Source organism: Hyla sarda, chromosome 8 (assembly GCF_029499605.1).
Source record: "Hyla sarda isolate aHylSar1 chromosome 8, aHylSar1.hap1, whole genome shotgun sequence".
Taxonomy (NCBI): domain Eukaryota; kingdom Metazoa; phylum Chordata; class Amphibia; order Anura; family Hylidae; genus Hyla; species Hyla sarda.
This window is the reverse complement of record NC_079196.1, coordinates 57,445,993-57,461,587: the sequence shown is the minus strand read 5'-3', so window position 1 is coordinate 57,461,587 and position 15,595 is coordinate 57,445,993. Positions and strand designations below refer to the sequence as shown.

The 15,595-nt window shown below is 44.5% G+C and overlaps 1 protein-coding gene across 2 annotated transcripts in view; it reads left to right on the top strand.

Moving 5' to 3' along the window:
• The first annotated feature begins 12,241 nt into the window (after positions 1-12,241).
• Positions 12,242-15,595, top strand: part of CHN1 (chimerin 1) — a 138,961-nt gene continuing 135,607 nt past the window's right edge. The window contains exons 1-2 of one of the 2 annotated variants that reach the window (XM_056535803.1): positions 12,242-12,291; positions 12,649-12,713. In XM_056535803.1, the coding sequence (XP_056391778.1) occupies positions 12,695-12,713 (19 nt within the window). In that variant the 5' untranslated portion in view covers positions 12,242-12,291; positions 12,649-12,694. Of the gene's footprint in view, positions 12,292-12,314; positions 12,497-12,648; positions 12,714-15,595 lie in introns of those variants that run through there. The other variant, XM_056535802.1, reaches the window with a different exon arrangement.

Sequence of the window (15,595 nt, the reverse complement as noted above, 5' to 3'; positions counted from 1 at the left end):
CCCATGTAAATACACTGTTTGCAGGAGCGAGAGCTATGTATCAGGAGCATACTTTCATTTACACCGCTCCCGTAAGAACACTGTCATTATTACTCTATTTGCATCTTACATTGAATTAGGTTTCCTTCTACTTATTAGGTTCCTTCTAGTCTTATGGGTTAATATACAAAATCTTTAACCAGAAGACAAAGCCCTCAGCCCCTTACTACACACATATACCCCCGATTGATATTGTCAAATGCTTTGTCAGTGTTGAGTGGGAGCACTCCGACCCTCTGCCGTAAGTGACCAAATTATTTCCTAATATTCGTTGATATTCCCTAAATTAAAATCCCTTCTTGTCCATTTTTACTAGAAAAAATGGAATTACACCAATCAATACCTTAGATTTTTGCATCACTATTTAACAGTGACACTGGTTTATATTCATTGATGTCTATGGCAGTGTCTGCCAAACAGTGTGGCTCCAGCTGTTGCAAAATAACCACTCCTAGCATGCTGGGAGTTGTAGTTGTGCAACATCTGTAGGCACCCCGGTTGGGGAACACAGGCCGAAACCCACATGATTTATAAGAATTTGGTGCATGAGCTGTACTTTGAAAGCATACTTGTCACTTCAGGTGACTTTTCAGGATAAGCTGTCCTGTGTATGCATGCTAGGAATTGTAGTTTTGCAACAGCTGGAGACACACTGTTTGGAAACACTGGTCTATAGGATACTTCTCTGCTTTTAAATTAACTCTGAGAATTGCTTCCTCCATTGACCTGGGCAGGGGTTCTTTTCAAATAGGCATTTTGGTATGCCATGAAAAGTAAAAGGGGTACTTCGGAGAAAACAAAACGTTTTTAAATCAACTAGTGCCAGAAAATTATACAGATTTGTAAGTCCTCCAGTACTTATCAGCTGCTGTATGCACCAGAGGAAGTTGTGTAGTTCTTTCCAGTCTGACCACAGTACTCTGTACTGACACCTCTGTCCATGTCAGGAACTGTCCAGAGTAGGAGCAAATCCTCATAGCAAATCTATCCTGCTCCAGACAGTTCCTGACTAGGACAGAGGTGTCAGCAGAGAGCAGTGTGGTCAGACTGAAAAGAACAGCAGCTGATAAATACTGGAAGGCTCTACATTTTTATATAGACATAGTTCATAAATCTATATATTTATAAACGATGTTGATTTTAAAACTTTTTTTTCTCTGGAGAATGTCCTCCCAAAACTTCTTAGGGAGGCAATTTGAGCATGGTACTTTGCCCTTATCACAATTCCTCCATGAATCTCTAACAATTCCCTTTGAGCCACATCTTTTCCTAGCAATAAAGCTCTTCTTTCTGATATGTTCTTTAAGTTGTCATAGGGTATGTGAAGAAAAAACAATGCTGGCACTGCCTTGTGCCGTTGCCATGGGCAACAAAGATGCTGTTTTCACATTCAGCTAAGTGCCCCCATACCTGATCGTGCTGGGTTTAGAGCTCAACACCTTTATGCGCGTGGAAGTGGAATCGGACCATGGCAGCTTGGACCCGGTTCCGCCTGGTCACGGAGATATTGGAGAAGTTCTCACCATTCATGGAAAACGGGGAGGAAAAATTTGGGTTTGGTAGGCGGACACCGTAATAAAATAATAAAAGTTAGGTTTATTGGTTCTTGGACAAGGCGTTTCGAGAGAGAGCAGAAGCTCTCGAAATACATTGTCCATGAACCAATAAACCTAACTTTTATTATTTTATTACGGTGTCCGTGGTTTTCATCCCCACCGTAGCGGTGTGCGCCTACCAAACCCCAATTCTTCCTCCCCATTTTCCATGAATGGTGTGAACTTCTTCTCTTTAAGTTGTCATAAAACTCCGTAACCTGTAAATGACTGCTGAAACGTCCTTATTCTAGTCCATTGTGTTTTCATGGCAGGGCTAGAATAAGGCGGGGCAGGTCTCCCATGCAGGGACTGCAGGAGCTCATGCTGACAGACGGGCTTCTGCTGTAACTACCAGAAGCTTCCACAGACCCTGCAGTTGGGCTTGGTACATATTCCGGGTACATTATTTATAATAATAATAATGATTAAAAAAAATATTGATAAAAATAATAATGATAAAAAAAACTGTTAGGAAAAAAATCATTATTTGTGTCTTTTGCACACCTTTTTTCTAGCCTTCACTTTCTACTTTAAGGTACACTCACAGGCTCCTATCTCGCAGCAGGTTACCCACTATGGAACATATGCTGCAAGTTACACTACCATTAACTTCAATGGGTCTGCCAAAAGTCCACAATAGTGGCAGATTTGCAGATTGTCGGCAGACCCATTGAAGTGAATGGTAGCGTATGTGTTGGGTTTCCTGCTACGAGATACAAGCGTGTGAAGGTAAGGCTAGAAAAAGGGCTAGAAATTATTAATTTTTCCTAGTTTATTTTATTTTGATTGTGTTATTATTATTATTACTACTATTATTATTATTTTTAAAAAGACCCTAAGGCTAAGTTCACATATTGTAGAATAAATAAAAAAAAAAGGTATAAAAAGCTGCAATATTTTTTATCTAAATTTGCTACATTTTCACCAGGATTTCCGAGTATCGAAAAAAAGCAGTGGTACTGCAAATAAAATGCAAAATGTGAACACAGCCCAAAGATATGCAAATATTCCACTTACCGTATTTTATCTTTTTAGCAAGGGAAAATCTTTCTGGAGGAAATTTTAACTTTTTTTAATTTTTAATTTTTTTTAGGTGGGTTCATACTTTCATTATGAATTTGAATTCTGATTCTGATGTTTTAAATTAATCTTCTTGGGTGTACTCCTTAAAGGGTAACTCTCATTAAAATACATTTTTGCTATTGCACTCCTTATGGTAAATAAAAAAATATTTCTAATATGCTTTGTTTAAAAAAAATAAAAAAAAAGAAGTTTTTTATGTTTTATTTGTGCTTCAAAAAAGCTCAGGTGCATATTTTCCCCCATCTCATACACAGACTTTGGACGGAAGCCCAAACACATAAAGTGCAGCCTGGAGTGCTGAGAGGGGAAATGTGCTCTTGAGCTTTTTTAAGCACAAATAAAACAGAGAAAACTTCATTTTTTTTAAACAAAGTATATTAGAAATATTTTTTATTTACCATAAGGAGTGCAATAGAAAAAATTTGTTTTAATGAGAGTGCCCATTTTACCATCTCACAATCTCTATTAGGTGTGAAATTTGCAATTTAACGCCTGCATTTTTCAGAATTTAAAATTATCAAAAATAAAACTATAGATTAGTCTCCAAATAGAAACAATTAACAAATTGGTTTATCCATTAAAAAGTCATTAAACAAAACTAATACATCCACTAATACATAACCTGCCTGCTCTTCGAGGTGTGTTTATTGAAGAATGTGTGCTCAGGCGACACTGCTAAAAATCATTCAACTGCAGAACACTAGTGTAAATGTATAAGGCTTATGCATCCTTATTTATGGCATCATGCAGTGACACACTAGGTGTGGTGCCGACGAGAATGTGTGGACTAGTCTAGGGCAGCTGTGGGTAGTAGGGGCAAGTCTCTACTGGGGTCATTGTTGGCTTTGTGGCTTGCTTACCCTATAGTTCCCCTTATGAGGCCTATCAACTCTTGTAACTGATGGTCTACACAATAGGTAGTAATTCTCGACCCCGTAGTGCACTTGGTGTACCTGTGAAGATGTGGGCAATAGAAATACTCCAGACACAGACGTAACTTGCATACAAGAGTAAACTTTACTGAAGTCCACTATGCACAATCCAGTTTTTATCCTTACAGCACAGGGTTTCAGACTTACAATACTGTTGGATTACTTTATGGTAAGTGTTTTGTTTAGCAGCATTAGGCTAGGTTTCCACACAGTGTATTCAAAAGGAATGAGAAATATAAAGGAAGGACTTACACTTCTCCTTCCTACTGGATCCACTTCTGACTTTGGCTCAAAAACTGCACTGGCAATTTTCCAATAAACGCCAGGAAAAAAAACTGTGTAGAAACCTAGGTTTACTGACATGGAAGGTCTTTAGATACATGTCTACACAGCCCAATGCAGATAATTCTCTACCATGCAGGTCCGACACAGGTTGGCTAACGGTGGTGAAGATACCTAAGAAGACTTGAATTCAAGTTGAAATTTTTAATACCTGATCATTCTCTCCCCCAATATCACCTATTGGAGAAGAGTTGAGAGGTCCTCATACATGTTAGATGACTGGCCGGTCTTGCAGTCGTTGGGTTCTGCAGTGACTGGCGATGTGGGGTGGAAGCTTGTGATGTCACGGTCGCACCCGGTCGTGAGGTCACGGCCATGCCCCCTCAATACAAGTCTATGGGAGGGGGCGTGACGGCCATCTTGACATCACGCCTTGACATCACGAGCGGGAGTGACCATGACGTCAGGATCCTCTGGCGCTGCACCCGACGCTCTAAACGAACGCCGGGTGCAGCAGGATAGGGGATAAGATATCTAGGGGCGGAGTACCTCTTTAAGGCTGGAAAGCCTGGGGTGCACGCAGCTGGGCTTACAATTAAAAGAAGGTGCATAGTTTTTGCAGAATCATAATAAAGTTTTCAGATTTGACTGGAGCTTTGCTATAGTATGTCCACATATGGCGATGGTCCGCAACCTATGGTTCTTCATCTTCAAACACTACACCTACCAGCATGTCCTGACTACCATAGGCTGCTATATGGAAAACCCGACATATACCTGCCTGCAAACACTGCACTAACATGTTTCCAGGTTTGATTTTCTGTATGAGATTTGCCAGTCCATTCATGAGTCCATACCCACCATTGTATTCTGCTTTATGTCATTTCAAAGAGAACAAAGAAATATATTTTTATAAATGTTATGAATAGATGTTTTTATAATCTTGGTGGACCTTTAATACAATCTTTTTGGCACTGATCGCTGCTCTTGGGGATTTTTCCTGGAATGGTCACCTCCCTTCCTTAAAGTCTGTGCCAGCTTTTCATATGGCCAGTAAAATGTGTCACTGTCAATAAGAGCAGCACAGTATTATCTTCCATCATTGCTATTAAAATTATTGTATTGCTGCCATGTCGTAAAAGCAAAGAGTATGTATATATATTGAATGTCATATACACAGGCTAAGTATAGCGGCGCAGTGTAGATAACACTACAGCTGGAAAGCTGCAGGGATTTTTCAGAATGGTTACACATCTTCACTGCTTTTAGGACATTTGCCCTTTACTTTATTATATAAAAGGTTTACTTTAAATGTAATTTCCTAAGATTGAAAATCAAAAGTAGGGCTTATAAGTCTCTGAACAAAAAGCTATTACACTAAATACTATACACAATACAATATAATATATGGCATATATGAACCAGTAATAATGTATTGATAGTCTTGTTTTATCCCTTAGCCTTAAGCAATGTATTTCGTGGATCGTTGCGATTACTATAATACCATAATGATATTGTTTTATTTATGTTTTAGTACTTTTACACAGTTAGGCTAAGCTTCCACTTGTTTTTTTTTTTTCTGGCAGTTTTTGGAAAAATGCCACTGCAGTTTTTGGGCCAGAGCCAGTGTATTCAAAAGAAACGGGATATATAAGGGAAGGACTTCTGCTCCTTTATGGATCCACTTCTGACTTTGGTTCAAAAACTGCAGTGGTCGTTTTCCAAAAACTGCCAGAAAAAAAAAACAAGTGGAAACTTAGCCTAAAACAATCTTTTTGTGCGGCCACAGGCATGGTGCCACAGCAACAATGGCCATCGGCCGCCACCATACCAGTGTGAACCGATGACAAAGCTCACTCACCATGTGCTCACAAGTCTGAGGATTGGAAGACTGTCAAAAGTTTTTATTGGTTGGGGTCTCATTGTTGATACCCCACTGATCAGAAGAAAGAGCTGGGATAAGCACGCTGAAGAATGCTTGTTCCCTGGTTCCCTTTTCTCTCTGCCCCGTTGACTTACTGTATAATGGAGCAGCGAGACAAGGATCCCAGAGTAAATGGCGGAGCCATACACTTATCCCCATTCGTTTTTCTGATCAGTGGGGGTCTTATCATTAAAGGACATCTGCAGCGTCATGACACTTATCCTATATCCACAAAATAGGGGATAAGTGTTTGATCGCAGGGGGTCCGACCGCTGGGACCCCCGCAATCTTCTTAACGGGCCCCTGCATCAGCGCTCAGTGAGGGCGCTAATGCGTGTACCGTCGACCTAGAGACTCTAGGTCGAATGTACACCCCCTTCCCATACAGTTCTATGGGAGAGGTGGGGAGGCACAAACCCTGCCTCCCCGCCTCTCCCATAGAACTACATGGAGGAAGCGTGTCGGCTGCAACGTCATGCTGCACCCGGCACACCTCTTGCATGGGAGAGCCGTGGGAGAGACGTGGCCCCATGCAGGAGATCGCGGGGGTTCCCAGCGATCGGACCGGGGGATAGGGGATAAGTTGTTTTCTGCCACATATGGCCTTTAAGACCCCGACTGATAAATACGACAGGGACACTTTAAAGCCACCCAGGGGATGGGTGGAGTGCACAGCCATAATGGAGGTAGCCATTCCCCCCGCATTTACTACAAAAGAAACAAAAATTGGTCAGCACATCCAAAAGAACTATTTTAAGTATGGATGTGCATGCTGTCATTGCATTAATATAAGTACAAACACAAAAATTACAGCAGCACACTACAAGTACTAAGATATATGTATTTTAAATTGCAATATTGCTATAGAAAAAATGGAGGTTCTCTGTATGCCATCTTATCAAACAGTGTGTACCATCCCACCATGGTGAGTTGACTTGTGCTTGCCCGAGAGATGCATATCCATAGTGTAGGGCAGTGTTTCCCAACCAGGGTGCCTCCAGCTGTTGAGAAACTACAACCCCCAGCATGCCCGGACAGCCGAAGGCTGGGAAACACTAATTTAGGTAGGGTCCCGATGAGGTCACTTTACCATGGTGGGATGGGAAGAAAGAAAAAAGTTTTTCTGTGATTTTCTATATATATTGCAACATACAGTAAGCAGAACAAATGTTACAGATATCCCAAATGCTTAAATGGGCACTGTCCTTTGCTAAAATGATTTATATACTGTCAATAATAACATTATGTGTATATTTGTAATATACATTGGCAAAACATTTGCATATTTTTGGATGAAAAAATGCTGTCCCTGCAGCTATTGCCTGTGAGTCTCTGTGCAGAGACAAAATATAGGAAGTGAGGGCGGGACAAGCAGGGCTTTGTGCAGGCTCCTGGCTTGTCAATCATCCTGCTGTGTGAACTAGGGGAGTGTCACAGAACCTCAGTGCACAGAGCCCTGCTTGTCCTCAGTGTACAGAACCCTGCTTGTCCTTAATGTACAGAGCCCTGCTTGTCCTCACTGCACGGAGCCCTGCTTGTCCTCCCTGCACAGAGCCTTGCTTGTCTTCAGTGCACAGAGCCCTGCTCTTCCTCAGTGTACAGAGCCCTGCTTGTCCTCAGTGAACAGAGCCCTGCTTGTCCTCACTGCACAGAGCCCTGCTTGTCCTCACTGCACAGAGCCCTGCTTGTCATCACTGCACAGAGCCTTGCTTGTCTTCAGTGCACAGAGCCCTGCTCTTCCTCAGTGTACAGAGCCCTGCTTGTCCTCACTGCTAGTGTTGAGCGGCATAGGCCATATTCTAATTCGCGAATATACGGACGAATATTCATATATTCGTGAATATTCGCATATTCATAATATTCCCGTTTTATTTTCGCATATGCGAAAATTCGTGGATGCGAAAATTAACATATGCGAAAATTAGCATATACAAAAATTAGCATATACAAAAATTCTCACGCAGTAGTATTAGAGCCTTCTTTACACCACACAAGCTGGAAGCAGAGAGGGGTGATCACTGTGATGTGTACTGTGAAAAAAAAAATATTCGTAATTACAAATATATAGTGCTATATTCGCGAATATGCGAAATTCACGAATAAAATTCGCTTTGCAAATATTCGCGAGCAACACTACTCACTGCACAGAGCCTTGCTTTTTCTCAGTGTACAGAGCCCATCTTGTCTTCAATGTACAGAGCCCTGCTTGTCCTCAGTGCACAGATCACTGCTTGTCCTCACTGCAGAGCCCTGCTTGTCCTCACTGCACAGAGCCCTGCTTGTCCTCACTGCACAGAGCCCTGCTTGTCCTCACTGCACAGAGCCCTGCTTGTCCTCACTGCACAGAGCCCTGCTTGTCCTCACTGCACAGAGCCATGCTTGTCCTCAGTGTACAGAGGACAAGCAGGGCTCTGTACACTGAGGACAAGCAGGGCTCTGTACACTGAGGACAAGCAGGGCTCTGTGCACTGAGGACAAGCAGGGCTCTGTGCACTGAGGACAAGCAGGGCTCTGTGCACTGAGGACAAGCAGGGCTCTGTACATTGAGGACAAGCAGGGCACTGTGCCCTGAGGACAAGCAGGGCCATGCTTGTCCTCAGTGTACAGAGGACAAGCAGGGCTCTGTACACTGAGGACAAGCAGGGCTCTGTGCACTGAGCACAAGCAGGGCTCTGTGCACTGAGGACAAGCAGGGCTCTGTACATTGAGGACAAGCAGGGCACTGTGCCCTGAGGACAAGCAGGGCCCTGCTTGTCCTCAGAGCCCTGCTTGTCCTCAGGGCACAGGGCACTGTGCCCTGAGGACAAGCAGGGCCCTGCTTGTCCTCAGAGCCCTGCTTGTCCTCAGGGCACAGAGCCCTGCTTGTCCTCAGGGCACAGAGCCCTGCTTGTCCTCAGGGCACAGTGCCCTGCTTGTCCTCAGGGCACAGTGCCCTGCATGTCCTCAGTGTACAGAGCCCTGCTTGTCCTCAGTGTACAGAGCCCTGCTTGTCCTCAGTGTACAGAGCCCTGCTTGTCCTCAGTGTACAGAGCCCTGCTTGTCCTCAGTGAACAGAGCTCTGCTTGTCCTCAGTGAACAGAGCTCTGCTTGTCCTCAGTGAACAGAGCTCTATTTGTCCTCAGTGCACAGAGCCCTGTTTGTCCTCAGTGCACAGAGCCCTGCTTGTCCTCAGTGTACAGAGCCCTGCTTGTCCTCAGTGTACAGAGCCCTGCTTGTCCTCAGTGTACAGAGCCCTGCTTGTCCTCCGTGCACAGAGCCCTGCTTGTCCTCAGTGCACAGAGCCCTGCTTGTCCTCAGTGCACAGAGCCCTGCTTGTCCTAAGTTTACAGAACCTTGCTTGTCCCCACTGCACAGAGCCCTGCTTGTTCTCACTGCACAGAGCCCTGATTGTCCTTTTATTTTCTTTTTTGCCCTGAAAAAAAGTAAGAAAACCTGGGGGCCCATCCCCATGTTGGAAATTCCTCTTGTAAAAAAACAAGCAGAATTCAGAAATTCTAATTTTGGACTCTGACGAAAGAATTAACATGTTTGTCAATGGGGTAGTCAACACGTGCAGTAAGGCCATGCTCACACGTTTAGAATCTCTGTGCGGAATTCCGCCGGAGATTTCCGAGCAGCAGAGTCCCATTAATTTCAACGGGATTCTTCTGAATCTCCGTACAAAGAATAAACCTGTTCATTCTTTGTGCAGACACGGCACAGAATGCATACCCATCTATGAGACTGCGTATTACATGCAGCATGCACTCTCGAATGTCCGCACAGAGATTTTCCGTGCTGACATTCCAGAAGTGTCAACATAGCTTAATAGTGCCAATTGATATTGGTGGCAGCTGTTGCTGCGTACAGAATGGCCGCCCTGGCTAGGTTCAAACTACAGAATTGAGATTCCTAGGGTGGCTAGCGCCAACAGCAATGTATTCTGTGCAGTTTTCCGCCAAAAGAATAAAGCTCATTCTTTTGGTAGATGCATTTCAGTGATGGCTAGGTTCACACTGGAATGCGGCCAGCGCCAGTTTATTCAGGACAGCGGACTGCATCTACATTGATGGCAATGTATTCCAGGAGGATTCCCCCGAAAAAATTAGCGAGAAATTTGGCAATGTGCACTGTTCATTCCATTGTTCCCAAAGGGGTTCTGCTGCAAGTGGCATTTCCGAGTGTAATATCTAAGTGGAATTAGGGCTCATGCACACTATAGAATTTCTGCCCAGAGATATTCCGGGCAGAGATTCCATCTGGAGCAGGCACCAGCAAAACAAGCCAGCGCTAGGACCACTCGGAAATATGGCATCTCAATAAATGAGATGTAATTTCCTTGGTGGAAATTCCGTAGTGTGAATGGTGCAGCAGAATCCCATGTGAAACAATGGGAGGCTGCTGCATAGGGTTGGCACCTTTCTTGCAAAAAAAATACCGGCCATGCCAATTTGCATAATTAATTATACATGCGTAACATCAAAGGATACACGTATGCGGGGAAATGTTTTCCTATTCTGACCCCTATAACTTTTTTATTCCTCCTTATACAGGCCTGTATGAGGGCTCATTTACTGCACCCGATATGTAGTTTTTCACAGTACTATTTTTGTATTGATGTGACTTTTTTTTAAGCAAATACGGGAGTTGCAGTTAGTTAATAACTACAACTCCCAACATGCACTGATACAGCCTGTGGGCCAGCAGCTGCCCCAAAAGAAAACTACAACTCCCAGCATGTTGGACTATATAGTAGTATATAGTATAGGTCAGTGTTTCCCAACCAGGGGTGCCTCCAGCTGTTGCAAAACTACAACTCTCATCATGCCCGGACAGCTGGTATAGCATATGGTGCAACAATCCACAAGTTGGAGGATTGGTTGGATAAATACTGGCAGGGTGGCCAAAATACAGGCTGTGCTGGTAAAATACCGGCCAGGTGGCAACCCTACTGCTGCACCATATTTTTGCCAGTGGGACTCTGGAACATGGCAAACATGGGACACTTTGCAGATTTTAAAGGGGTGCTCCGGTGGAAACCTTTTTCTTTTTTAAATGAACTGGTGCCAGAAAGTTAAACAGATTTGTAAGCTACTTCTATTAAAAAAAAAAAAAATCTTAATCCTTCCAGTACTTTTTAGTAGCTGTATGCTACAGAGGAAAATCTTTATTCTTTGAATTTCTATTTTGTCTTGTCCACAGTGCTCTCTGCTGACACCTGATGCCGTATCAGGAATTGTCCAGAGCAGAAGAAAATCCCCATAGCAAACCTATGCTGCTCTGGACAGTTCCTGACATGGACAGAGGTGTCAGCAGAGAGCACTGTGGACAACACAAAAAAGAAATTCAAAAAGTTAAGAATTTTCTCTGTAGTATACAGCTGCTAAAAAGTACCAAAGGGATTTTTTAATAGAAGTAATTTACAAATCTGTTTAACTTTCTGGCACCAGATCATTTAACCCCTTAACAACCACGGACGTAAATGTACGTCCTGGTTTGGCAGTACTTCCCGCACCAGGACGTACATTTACGTCCTGTGTATGACCGTTCCGATGCTCGCGTCATACACGGCAGGTTCCAGTTGCTAGCAGCAGCCGGGGACCCGCCGGTAATGGCCGACATCCACGATCACGGCATCTGCGGCAGTGCGGTACTTTGAATGGATGATCGGATCTCCCGCAGCGCTCCGATCATCCAGCATGGCGGCCGGAGGTCCCCTCACCTGGCTCCGGTCGTCTCCCGGGGTCTTCTGCTCTGGTCTGAGATCGAGCAGAAGATCACCGATAATACTGATCAGTGCGATGTCCTATGCATAGCACTGCACAGTCAATCAAATGATTGCTATAGATAGTCCACTATGGGGACATAAAAAGTATTTAAAAAAAGTTGAAAAATGTAAAAATAAAAAGTATTTTTTAATCGTATTGACCCACAGAATAAAGAACACGTCATTTTTAACGTAAAGTGTACAGTGTGAAAGCAAAACCCTCCAAAATGTGCAAAATTTTAGATTTCATTAAAATTTCCTCCCTAAAATGTTTTCTTTTTTTTGGTTCGCCGTACATTTTATGGTAAAATGAGGTTTCATTACAAAGTACAATTGGTCACGCAAAAAGCCCTTATACGGGTCTGGGGATGGGAATATAAAAGTTATGGATTTTAGAAGGAGAGTAGGAAAAAACTAAAACGCAAAAATAAAATTGGCCTGGTCCTTAAGGGGTATTAAAAAAATAAATAAATAATAAAAACTTTTCCACCGGTGTACTCCTTTAAGTTATGCCCCTGACCTGCTTTTGGCCCTCAGTGTACCCTGTGGTGCTGTTTCCCATAGCAACCAATCCAGTCACTGTTGTGCCCTGCGCCACACCGGCACCTGGTTGCTATGGGACACCGCGCTGCTGTATCTGCGGATGGCTATGTATACTGCTGTATGCTCCACACACAATACATGACATAGGTGAGATGGATGCGGACATTATGGGGCAGAGGCTGCAAGGATTTCCTGTTGCCAGGACAACGCAGGCAGCCGCCAGCCTGACCGCCGCCTCTGTCTGAGGAGCTGAATGAAGCTTTGGTCATGTGGGGGGAAGCCAGCAAGATGGCGACCGGGAGCCGGAGGGATGCGGCGTGACTGCGATCATCTCGGCTCCTCCGTGCAGACAGTGAGTCCTCCGGGCCGGTGTGTCCTCCTCCCCCCGTTTAGCTCCTTTATACAGATAATCTCCCGGGGCTGGTGCATGTGATCGCCCCCTCCCTGCCCGGGTCACCTGGCACCATGGCTGATGCCCTGCGCTGTAACTTTTATGTCTTGCAGTGATCTGTATCCGTTCCATGTGGTGAGGCAGCAGGGAGCACCGACCATGGCCATCACGTTGTTCGGTGAGTATGTGCACGGTGTCTAGTGATCATACATCTTATCCATTGTTTCCTCTCCGGGCTCTGCCTATGGGCGTGTGCTCCTCACCGTGTCCTCATGTCTCCATCTGTTATTGTGGCCGCAGCTGCTGCAGCACCTCTTTGCATGTCTCCCAGTGACGTGGCCGCCATCCGTATGTATAAAGGCTGGCATGAATAATGATGAAACTGTATGTACAATAACTGCGCGGCGTATGGCTGCGTTCACACGGTCGCTTTTGCACCGTAGGGACAGAATTTTTATTTGTGCGTTACTTTTTATTGCGCTATTGCGTTTATTTTGCCTTGTGCGTTATGGAGCTGTGTGATTGATGATAGTGACGGATGGATCAATGTCGGGAGGTGTATGTCATCGCTGCCAGGTCTCTACATACCTTTTGTATAAAAAAAATTCAGTATACCTGCACCCCCTCCGGCTGGTGCAAAACTACAACTCCCAGCATGCCCGGACAGCCGTTGGCTGTCCGGGCATGCTGGGAGTTGTAGTTTTGCCATAGCTGGAGGTAAGTAGGCTATATACTAGATATTTGCGAATTTACAGTGAATTCGATTCGTCATGAACTTCTCGGCTCGGCAGTTGATGGTTTATCCTGCATAAATTAGTTCAGCTTTCCGGTGCTCCCGCTGGCTGGAAAAGGTGGATACAGTCCTAGGAGACTCTTTCCTAGGACTGTATCCACCTTTTCCAGCCCACCGGAGCACCTGAAAGCTGAACTCATTTATGCAGGATAAGTCATCAACTGCCGAGCCGAGAAGTTCGTGACGAATCGAATTTACTGTAAGCTCGCTCATCTCTACTATATACATTAGATCCGTGTTCCCCTATCTGTGGCACTTTAGCTGTTGCAATACTGCAACTCCTGAACGCGATCAGTGCATGGTGGGAGTTATGGTTTTTCAGCTGGAGGTTGGAGAACCGCGTATTAGGTTAAAGGACATCTGCAGCCATAGAGCCTTATCACCTACCCGCAGGATAGGGTTAAAGGGGTACTCCTGTGGAAAACTTTTTTTTTTTTTTTTTTTTTTTAAATCAACTGGTACCAGAAAGTTACAGATTTGTAAATTATTTCTATTAAAAAAATCTTAATCCTTCCAGTACTTTTTAGGGGCTATATACGTCAGAGGAAGTGCTCTACTTTTTAGATTTTTCTGATGTCATGACCACAGTGCTCTATGCTGGCCTCTGCTGTCCACTTTAGGAACTGTCCTGCACATCATATGTTTGCTATGGGGATTTTCTCCTGCTCTTTACAGTTCCTGAAATGGGCAGGGGAGGTCAGCAGAGAGCACTGTGGTCATGACATCAGAGTAATCTAAAAAGTAAAGCATTTCCTCTGTAGTATATAGCTCCTAAAATGTACTGGAAGGATACAGATTTTTTTTAATAGAAGTAATTTACAAATCTGTTTAACTTTCTGGCACCAGTTGATTAAAAAAAATAAAATAAAAATAAAAATAAGTTTTCCACGGGAGTACCCCTTTAAGTTGTCCGATCCTGTGAAAATTGACAGACTTGGCCAAATTTAAAGGAGTACAGCAGTTTTAGACACTTATTCCCTATCCGCAGGTTAGGGATAAGTGTCTGATCGCGGGGGTCCAACTGCTGGGACTACCTGCGACCTCCTATACGGGGACCCGGCATTGCCATGGTTAATGTGCCTGTCGTCGACCTCACTGAAATTGGCAACACGGTTGGACATATGGAATTCAACATGTTGATTCCTGTTCTTGCTGAGATAAGTTGCCTCTAGAGTCGTCTGGCAATGGCTTTATCTCCACTTCTGGTTCAAGGCACATGAACCCTCGGCTGAGCAGAGTGTGCATCTGTATGCAGGGAGCACATACTGCAGGGGAGAGCTAAAAACTTGTGCTCCCGTATGTAATTCATTTCAATGAGCCGACCGGAGTGAAACGTTCGGTCCGGTCGGCTTATTTTTGCCCCGTATGCGCTTTTTCCCCGCACCTAAAACTGTGGTCGACCACAGTTTTAGGTCCGGGGGAAAAGCGCATACGAGGGAAAAATGAGCCGACCAGACCGAACGTTTCACTCTGGTCGGCTCATTGAAATGAATTACATACGGGAGCGCAAGTTTTTAGCTCTCCCCTGCCGTATGCGCTCCAGTATGGGGGAAAACGTAATGGGAACCCAGCCTAAGCTCTCAGTATCTGATGGGTGAGGGTCTGACCCCTGCCCCTTGCCAGAGCTGCAGCCGCTGCATCCACAATACACACAGTAAGCCAGTGTTGTAGATATTCCCTCTTAGAATGCTGGTCCCACGTTACTGAAAACAGCCGGGGGCTGCAGAGTATGGAGCGGGCAGGAGTCCGGAGCCCGCTCCATACACCCCTCTGAGCGCCGCATACTGGATATTAGCGGCGGTGATGCATCAGCGGCCCCCGGCTACTGAAATCAGCCGGGGGCCACAGAGTACGGAGCGGGCACGAGTCGGAGTCCGCTCCATACACCCAGAGCGCCGCCACATCAGATCCGGCCTGCCCGGCTCCACAAATGTGGAATTTGTATCTCCTGATGCCTGGGACATGCTTTTCCGGGTGTCAGGAGATACAAATTCCACATCACTAAAAGGATCGATTCAAAAATATTTTGAATCGATTCAGTATCGCCAAATGAAAAATCGCTATAATCGCGCAAATCGATTTTTTTTTTTTTTTTCTTACATCCCTAGTGGCCGTGCTGGGTTACTGCAGCTCAGCTTTCATATGTCGGTAAGATTTATCAAAACCATTGCAGAGGGAAAGTGGTGCAGTTGCCCATAGCAACCTATCAGGTTACTGCTTTAATTTTTTGAAAAAAAAGGCCTCTGAAACATAACAAGAAGCCATCT